A 10940-nucleotide genomic window follows, 5' to 3' on the forward strand; every position below is an offset into this window, starting at 1 on the left:
AGTGTTTAGCTCAGCATTTGTGGAGTTTGTAGTCAGCACTTTAATTATGTCTTTTAAACTACAAAGTGCAGCATTGTCAGAAGAAGGAGTCACTCCCAATGACTGGCATTGCAGCATCATCATAAACTGCTACAAAGACAAAGGCAATGTTTTAAAGCAGAGGTTCTCAATCGTTTTTTTTCCTATAGACCCCTTTAATTTCTATTGTACTTGGATGAGCCCTCATAACCATATAATGTTTAAGAAATCCTACACTTTTACTTGTTTCAGTCATTTGACTGTGGCCATGCTGGTGCACTGCCTTTAGTCGAGCAAATCGACCCCAGGACTTATTCTTTGTAAGCCTAGTACTTATTCTATCAGTCTCTTTTGCCAAACTGCTAAGTTACAGGGATGTAAACACACCAGCATCGGTTGCCAAGCGATGTTGGGGGGGACAAACTTTTAGACACCCTTTTATGCTGGGATGGCTCCTTAAAAACAGTTGATAGATTTTGTTATTTGGGAGATATAAATTAGCAAGTGGGGGGGGGCAGTTACTTTGAAAATATTGTAATCAGGGGAAGGATGAGTTGAAGAAGATTCAGGGAGCTACTGGCACTGTTAGCAGCAAAGGCTTATTTCTCACAGGGTAAAGAGCAAATTGTATGATATTGGTGTTAGAACTGCAATGCTTCATAGTAGCAAGACATATGCCTTGAATCCAGAGGGTTCAAGAAGACTGGAAAGAAATGAAGAAAGCATGCTCCTTTGGATGTGCAATGTGAGTGTGCATGAAAGACATACTGTACATGTGCTGAGAGAAGAAAAAAAACTAGGCATAGGAGATGTTAGATATAGTGTGCAAAAAAGAAAACTGCTCAGGTATGGGCATATGATGTGTATAGATGAGGATGGCCATATAAAAATGTGTCATTTGCTTAATGTGCTTGGAGCTTGCAGGAGAGGGAGATCCAGGAAGGCATGGGATGAAATAGTGAAGGCAGACTCCAGGACACTCTGTCTCACACAGAAGATGACAACGAATCAAAATTTCTGGTGATATGAGGTTTTTGAGAAGGCCTACTCACCTCAGTGAAAATTGGTTCTGGAAGCATTATGTTTATTCTACTCTCCACTGACACATTAGGTTAATGCACCACCAACACCACAACCACCATCACTGAAGCAAACTACCTCCCACTATACACTACTCTACCTCCCCCTGCTCCTGCAGCCTACCTCAACCTTGTCATCTCTCTCTCTCTCTCTCTTTTGTCCAACCCTTGTCAACTATATCATCATTTACTACCCTGCTGTTTTCCCCTTCCTCCACACTCTTCTGCCTCCCTCATTCTTACCCAACTCTTGACTCATTGATATCACCCCAAAAACCCTACCCAATTTTTACAGTAATAGGCTGCTTCTCCATCCTCTCTTCTCCTGCTCCTCATACAATCTTGCAACCTCATTCACTTTACTGCTGTTCCCCTCATGCATTGAAGGGCCACCTGGACATTTCATCTCCACTATCTCTTCATAGCTCCTACTGCTCCAACAGATCATTCTGTCTCTTTTTCCCTCCCTTATTAAATAAGAGGAGCCATGCAGCTCTTCTATAAGAACCTTCTCTATCACTCCCCCACATTTCTCAGACACTTTAACCTTTCACCACTTGCATAAAGCCTACCCCAACGTCCCTTGAAGTTCGTAGTCTTGCAAGCTGCATGGTAACTTCATTTAGTGCTAGTGACGTGTAAAAAAGTACCCAATACACACTGTAAAGTGGTTGGTGTTAGGACGGGCATCTGCTGTAGAAACCATACCAAGGCAGATACCAGATTACAACACAGTTGTGGATGCATCACATCCTGTCAAACCATCCAATCCTTGCCAATGTGGAATATGAAAGTTAAATTATGATGATGATGACAATGAATATGGTGATGGCCTTCTTTCAGTTTCTGTCAACTAAATCCACTCATAAGGATTTGATTGGCCCAGAGCTATAATAGGAGGTATTTGCCCAAGGTACCACACAGTAGGACTGAACCTAGAACCATGTAGTTGGGAAGCAAACTTCTTAACTGCACAGCCATGCCATATATATAATAGAATCAAAGCAATTTAGACACTGCCCCACCTGGTATTTCTTCATAATGTCTGTTGATTGTGTTCCCTCTAAATCGATGGTCTCTTTTCAATGTTGATGGTGTGGTTATATTTTGACTCTCTTCAACTCCCTTTTCTTCTCGTATGACTTCAACTTGTGGAATGAAGGCCTATAAAATATCAACCATCAATTATTAGTATTTGTATTTCAATCCTGATATAAACTGAAATTAACTCTTGAAATTTTAAAAACCAATAACACAATATTTTCCACCATTTTTTTTTTTTTTTTTTTTTTTTTTTTTCTTAAAAGAATGTCCCAGAAAATCAACCTGCATCTTATTAACACAAAGTCAGGGTTTAGGTTACTATGAAATAAACTGACATTCCATCGTTTATGATGACGAGTGTTCGATGGAACAGCATGCTTCTGAAATTAACATGCAAGTGGCTGAGCTCTCCACAGACATGTGTATCCTTAATGGCACTAGTGTAACTAGAATGTGTGCTGCCCAGGGCAGCCCTTCCGTTTTTCACCCCCAGACCCCACAAGAACTTCATTGCCAAAACAAATGAGTATATAAACATTTTTGAACTGGTTTGAAACATTACTTTTTTATTATTGGATTTATCTGATTTAATTGGTGTACAAATATAATAATCATCATTATTATTATTATTATTATTATTATACCTGTGCTTATAAGATGGTGAGGTGGCAGAATAGTTAGCACAATGGACAAAATGTTTAGTAGCATTTCGTCCATCTTTACATTCTGAGTTCAAAATTCCACCAAAGTTGACTCTGCCCTTCATGACTTTCAGCATTGATGAAATAAATACCAGCTGAGTACTGGGTCAATATAACTGACTTATCTACTGCTTTGAAATTACTGGCATTGTGCTAAAATTTGAAACCATTATTATACCTGTGTTTGTTTTCGTATTAAGATTGACAAACAATCAACTCTGTAAAAAATTTGGGATCTGGGTTTGCACCTCTGAAGCAAATTTTGTTTCTGTACTTACATGTGTAATATATTTAGCCTACTAATATGGTAAGGATTTTTCTGCTAGTTTTTCTAATTATTTTCTTCTTTATTTATTTAAATTTATACTGCGTCTTCTTACAGCTGATGTATTTGAGCTCTACCACTAAACACTATATCATCTATTAAATAAAAACCACTGATGTTATGTCATTTATTTGGATGAAGGCTGTGATATCATGTCATATATTTAGTAAAGCAATGATATCATGGTATCTAGTGAACAAAGCCAGTGAGATCATATCATTTCATCTTCTAAGTAAAGCCAGCATTATTGGTGTCATGTTAGTCATCTCATCTACTGATAGAGTTAATGATATCATGGCATCTCATATATTGAACAAAGCCAGTGACATGAGCAGATTCACTGAGTACAGGACGGATAAATATATATATTTATATTATATTATATTATAGCATATTATATTATATATATATATATATATATATATATATATTATATTATATTATATAATATACAAATACATATGTATATAATATACATACACGTATATATATATATATATATATATATATATATATATATATATATATATATATGTATGTATGTATGTATGTATATAAATATATTATAAAGATATATATATGCATGTGTGCGAACGGCCATGCTACACAGCAGTGAAACATGGGCCATGAATACTGAGGATATGCTTGAAAGAAATGAAGCTAGTATGATTTGCTGGATGTGAAATGTCAACGTGCATACATGACAGAGTGTAAACACCCTGAGAGAAAAGTTGGGCATAAGAAGCATCAAATGTGGTGGCTGCACTGGTATGGCCATGTGTTACTTATGAATGAAGACAGCTGTGTGAGGAAGTGCCACTCCCTAACTGGAGAAGGAACCTGTGGAAGAGGTAGACCCAGGAAGACATGGGATGAGGTGGTGAAACATGACCTTCGAACATTGGGCATCACAGAGACAACGATAGGTGACCAGGACCTTTGGAGATACGCTGTGATTGAGAAGACCTGGCAACTAAAGTGAGATCGCAGCCACACACATCCAGCCCCGTTAACAATACTCCTGATGCATCAGGCGATATGATATGCTTGAGAAGAGCTGTTGAGTCAAGTAAAACCAATATCGTAGCTGGAGCCAGTGCTCCCTCACTGGCTCCTGTGCTGATGGCATGTAAAAAGCACCATCCGAACATTGTCAGTGCCAGGCCTGCCTGACTAGCTCCTGTGCCATTGGCACGTAAAAAGCACCAACCGATCGTGACCGATGCCAATACTCCCAAACTGACTCCTGTGCCAGTGGCATGTAAAAAGCACCATCCAAGCATGATCATTGCCAGGCCCACCTTACTGGCTCCTGTGCCAGTGGCACATGAAAAGCACCCACTACACTCTCTGAGTGGTTGGCGTTAGGAAGGGCATCCAGCTGTAGAAACTCTGTCAGATCAGATTGGAGCCTGATGCAGCCACTGGCTGTCCAGACCTCAGTCAAACCGTCCAACCCATGCCAGCATGGAAAACGGACGTTAATCGATGATGATGATGATGATGGTATATGTGTGTATGTGTGTGTGTGTGTGTATATATATATATATATATATATATATATATACACACACACACACACATACACACACATATATATGCTGCATGGTTCATAGAGGAAGAGAGTAAAGGAATAAGGAGATGAAGAGAGAGAAGAAAAAAAAATGCATAAAAGTTCATAGTTCAACTTTCCGATGTTGTAGAAACAAGAGCATAAGTCCTTAGGTGCAATCCTGCATAGATTCATGTGGGTTAAAATCTTGATATAGTAAACATCCAGAGAAGAAAAGACGCCAACATATCAACATTCAATAACAGAATCCATCACAACACTTACATAGCATACCCGTGATCTAAACCCCCCATACTTTATATATATATATATATATATATATATATATATAAATATGTATGTATATACGTATGTATGTATATATATATAATAAATAAATGCGCCCTTTTAAAGCCTAGCCAGGCTCATGGGCCCGGTTTCCCGGTTTCCCGGTTTCCCGGTTTCAATGGCATATGTGTTCCTCCAGCTGGACGGGACGTCAGTCCATCACAGCGTTACTCATTTTTGCCAGCTGAGTGGACTGGAACAACGTGAAATGAAGTGTTTTGCTCAAGAACACAACACATCGCCCAGTTCAGGAATCGAAACCACAATCTTACAATCATGATGCTGACACCCTAACCACTAGACTACGCACCTCCACACGCACGCACGCACACACGCACATATGGTTCATACACAGAATAAGGCTGATATGTGAATAATACAATGGTACATACATTGGTGACACATGGTATATAAGTACATGATTGATACTTGGTACATAGTTTACATACAGCTTATGGCTAACACATATATAAGACTTATATATGGTATACTGATTGATAAATGGTAACCGGGTAATATATAGAATCAGTTTGACAATACAATAATATGGTTGACTCTAGAACACAACTGTTGTAAAATATGTGACACATAATGCATGTAGAAACTAGAGTGCACTTGGTGAAATGCTGAACACATGTTTGATATAAAGAAAATATGTTTGATATATAGATCAACATGTTTGGTATTGAGGTCATGTATTGATACATAGAACACTTGTCTGATATACAGAACATATGGCTGAATATAGAACAATTGTTTGGTATATAGAACACTTGCCTGGTGTATAAAGTACATGTTTAATAGATAGATCACATACAGCAGTGAGCTGGCAGAATCATTAGCACGCTGGACAAAATGCTTAGCAACATTATGTCAGTCTTTACATTCCAAGTTCAAATTCCACCATGGTCAACTTTGCCTTTCATCCTTTCAGGGTTGATAAATTAAGTACCAGTTGCATACTGGGGTTGATCTAATCGAGCGGCCCCTCCTCAAAAATTTCAGTCTTGAGTAAAAAAGAATCGTTAGCACGCTGGGCAAAAGGCTTAGCGATCATATATCTGTCTTTACATTCTGAGTTCAAATTCCACCATGGTCGACTTTGCCTTTCATCCTTTTGGGGGTTAATAAAATAAGTACCAGTTGATCACTGGGGTCGATGTTATGGACTAGGCCACACTCCCAAAATTGCTGGCCAAGAACCAAAATTTGAAACCAATATATAGCACAGATGTTTTGTATACAGAATACATGTTTGATACAGAGAAAACTTCGTTTGATATACAGAACACATCTCTAATAAAAAGAACATTTGTATGATGTATAAAACATGTGTTCAATATACAGAACATGTCTGATATATAACTGGCACTCCGCTGGTTACAACAACAAGGGTTCCAGCTGATCCAATCAACCGAACAGTCAGTTCATGAAATTAATGTGCAAGCGGCTGAGCACTCTACAGATACGCACACCCTTACCATAATTCTCAGGGAAATTCAGCATAACACAGAATGTGACAAGGCTGATTCTTTGAAATACAGGATCTTATCATTTTTGAATGGACCGGAGTAACATGAAATAAAGTGTCTTGCTCAAGGACACAACACACCACTTGGAATTGAACTGATGACTTCACGATCATGAAGTGACTACCCTAACCCACTATAGAACTCATGTCTTATATACAGAACATTTGTCTAACATACAGTTCTATATTTAAGAGATGAGGAATTATGTACATTATTTACATTATTTACATATGACGGATATTTGTCCTCATCTAGTTTGTTGTTAACACAACATTTCGGCTGATATACCCACCAGCCTTCATCAGGTGTCTTGGGGGAATTTCGAACCTGGCATAGAGGTTAAGAGTGCGGGCTACTAACCCCGAGATTCCAAGTTCGATTCCAGGCAGTGACCTGAATAATAATAATAATAACAACAACAACAACATCGAAAAATACCTTAGGAATGAGAACCCAGGTTCGAAATTTCCCCAAGACACCTGATGAAGGCTGGAAGGTATCAGCCGAAACGTTGTGTTAACAACAAACAAGATGAGGACAAATATCCGTCAAATGTAAATAATGTAAATAATTTGTCTAGCATATAGAATATTTGTCTCAAATATAGAGCATATGTTTGACTTGTATGTTTGACAGACTTCTGATATACAGAACAGGTGCTTTATATATGGAACATGTTACCTGAAATATGAAGTATAACTGACATGTTTTAATGATGATGAATTGGTGGTGTTACATTCTGGGATTGTAAGGCGCTGAGCGGGCAGAAACGTTAGCACCCCGGACAAAGTGCTTAGCAGTATTTCGCATGTCGCTACGTTCTGAGTTCAAATTCTGCCGAGGTCGACTTTGCTTTTCATTCTTTCGGGGTCAATAAATTAAGTACCAGTTGTGTACTGGAGTCAACGAAATCAACTGGCCCCACATCCGCCTTGTGCCTATTGTAGAAAGGGTTATATATTGGGATTGTGGTGATGGTGATGGTAGTGGTGTACACTTCAGTAAAGGTGATGGTGATGGGGTGAGGTTTGTACTTTAGCAATATTATTGTCTGTGGTGGTTGTGGTTGAAGTTGTTTAACCCTAGTCAAGCTCTGGTGGAGCAGGCCTATGATCAAAGAAAGGTATTCCATTCATGATTAGCCTGTCTTCTCTCAAGCACTTGTTTATCTAGGACTATCATCCAATGTGTTCAGCTCTCTCTCTTCCCATCTCTCTCCCTCACTCTCTCGCTCTCTCTTTCTTTCTCTCTCTCTTTCCCAAGACAATTGAGTGTAGGGTGTCATTTGGGGACGTTTTGGCTACTATTTCTATACACCAGTTATAGTGATGGTATACATGTGTGTGTGTGTGTGTGTGTGTGTGTGTGTGCATGTGTGCGTGTGTTTGTGTGTGTGTGTGTGTGTGTGTGTGTGTGAGTACATGTGTGTGTTATGCATTAGTGATAATGTTGTTAGTAGTCAATGTTATACTTTAATGGTATAAGTGGTGGCTGTAGTGGTGATGGTAGTAGTGGGGAAAAGGTATGTTTATAGGTTAGTAGTGATGTTAATAGTGGTGGGGAGTGTTGGCCATAGTGGTGGTGTTATACATGTAGTATAACATCGAAAATATTTTAGTTTTTATTGATGGAGGAGATCCTATATAGTTTTAGAGATGCGAATGTTGGTGATCGTGGTGGTGATGGTGGTGGTGGGGGTACTGCTGCTGTTGCTGCTGGTGATAGTTGGGACGATGGTTTGTAGTTGAACTAAACAAATGAAATTATTTAGGATGTCATTCATACAAAGACATTTATTGAATGAAACAAAAACAAGAAAAAAAGAAAACGAAAAAAAAAAAAGCAAGACATTTATTTATATATTTATATATTTATTCGGTTTCTTTGGGTGTTTTTTTTTCATCAAACATTTATTCAAACATTCATTCAAGTATTTCTTCAGTCAAAAGAAAAGTAAATAAAATAAATAAATAAATAAACAAATAGATAAAAAAAAAACCTTCAATTAAGCATTCAACTGGCGACCATTCATCGAATCCAACATTTATTTAGTCAAATCTTTTGAGTCAAACATTCATTCAGTCAACTTTTCAATCATACAATCAGTTAAATGTTCATTCATTAGTCATTTGAATCGCTGTTGTTTTTGTTCTTTAATATGACTGATGTATTTGATTATTTCTTGCCAAACGCCACCATACACACACACACACATGCATGCACACACTGTCAGCAAAAACACGCACCTACCCTTACATGTGCATTCTTTTGCTCTTATGCACGCAGACACAGATATGCAGGAGCTCATACATACACAAATACACATATAGACACATATATATATATATATACACAAACACACACACACACACGCACATACACACACATATATATAATATGCCTTGCATTGCATCTTTCCATATATTAGATATTCATTCACAAACACACACTTTATAGTACATGCATACACTTACACACACACACACACACACCAAATGCAAATGCAAAACTCCGCCATCACTTCTACCAAATACTACCACCCACTATTCAAGTTGTCTACACACACATGCATACACTCACACACACAAACACATGCACACATACACAAGCACACATATGCATACAGGTCCATAAGCACACACAGATACACACAAACACATACACACACACATGCATGTGCTTCATAAGTGAAATTTACTATTGCACTTACACACATGTAAGCACACAGACTCACACATGCACGCAAGCACACACACATGCACGCAAGCACACACACATTCTTGTTCAGCCACCATAACCTGTATTCAACTTGCATGCTCTTGCTAAATGTACACGCGCACACACACACACACACATAATTCCTTACTGATGAGCCCCCCCCCCCAACTATTCAAGCTGCACACGCGCACACACACACACAAACAAACACACACACATGCATACGTACAGATGTTCTCATGCAAACACAAGCGCGTGCGCACACACACACACATGTATATGTACAGATGTGCTCATGCAAATACACACATACAAATATACACACGCAAGCATGCATACATACAAATGTGAAAATACACACACACACTACTCTGCTCTTCAATATCACAGCTACTATTCAACACATGAACACACACACATAAACAGAAGTACACATGCACGTACATACACGCACATACATGCGCGTGCAACCCTAGTCAGTAACACTAGTCCCATTCTACACACACACCAATATCATCAGTACCATTCCACAAAACACGCGCACACACACTCATGCACACACACACATACGCACATATGCACGCATACATGCACACACACACATGCACAGAAATACACACATACATGCACACACTCACACACATGCATGCGCATGCCCACATACACATACATGCACACGCGCATGCATACGCACACACATACATACATACACACACACACATGCGTACACATACACATACATGCATGCATACTCACAAATACACATACTCAGAAATACACACATTCACGTACGCGCAGGCACGCACACACACACACACACACTTATGCACGCGCAGGCATACACACACACATACACTTCCCTAGTCATCAATATCACAACTACCATTCCACATGCCTCCTCCCACATCATACACACACACACACACACACACACACACACACACAACACAACACAATCCATCCACCATCGCCACCACCACCACCACCATTACTAACTACCCCTCCTCGCTGCCCAACCTTAACCACGTCCTCTCCTCCTGCTCCAGAATGTAAGGCAGAGTTTTTACAGTATTATTCAAGGGACTGTCATCAGCGAAGACAGCTCTCAGTGCTGATTGGAATTTCACAGATAGAATTATCAAGAACAATGGCAGGGAGAACCCTGGAAAGCCAATGCTGCTTGCTTCGACCCAATTTCAAAGACTGCTGCTTTTCGATAGATCAGCCATCCCCTGTGCATTCAAATGGTGGTGGTGGTAGTGGTGGCGGTGGCGGTGTTGGTAGTGACGGTGGCAGCAATAGTAAAGATAGTGGTGGTGGCAGCAGCAGTAGTAGTAGTGGTGGTGGTAGTAGTAGTTTCTGTTGCTGCTGCTGTTGTAGGCTCAGTGAGAAGAAGAAGAAAACCATAGTTCATTGTACTAATAGCAGCAGATATGCTGTATTGGGATATTGAGTGGATGTGTTGAAAGCAGCAGCAGTAGTAGCAGTAGTAGCAGTAGTAGTAGTAGTAGTAGTAGTAGTAGTAATTTCGGGTTGCAATATAATGTTATATCAATAATACTAGTAGTCGATACACTAGTAGCATGAATGGAGATGGGAAGGGCTACAGTGATGGTGGGGGGA

At 39.3% G+C, this 10940-nt stretch overlaps 1 protein-coding gene across 5 annotated transcripts in view; it reads right to left on the reverse strand.

Moving 5' to 3' along the window:
- The window catches only part of LOC106872896 (protocadherin beta-4), a 99445-nt gene that overhangs the window by 2252 nt on the left and 86253 nt on the right, over nucleotides 1-10940 (reverse strand). For 4 of the 5 annotated variants that reach the window (XM_014920064.2, XM_052973128.1, XM_052973127.1 and 1 more), the window contains exon 3: nucleotides 2123-2261. The exons of the other annotated variant lie outside the window; for it this stretch is intronic. In XM_014920064.2, coding sequence (XP_014775550.1) covers nucleotides 2123-2261 — 139 coding nt within the window. The remainder of the gene's footprint in view (nucleotides 1-2122; nucleotides 2262-10940) is intronic. 5 annotated transcript variants of the gene reach the window in all.

This window comes from Octopus bimaculoides, chromosome 14, assembly GCF_001194135.2.
Source record: "Octopus bimaculoides isolate UCB-OBI-ISO-001 chromosome 14, ASM119413v2, whole genome shotgun sequence".
NCBI classification, from domain to species: Eukaryota; Metazoa; Mollusca; class Cephalopoda; order Octopoda; family Octopodidae; genus Octopus; species Octopus bimaculoides.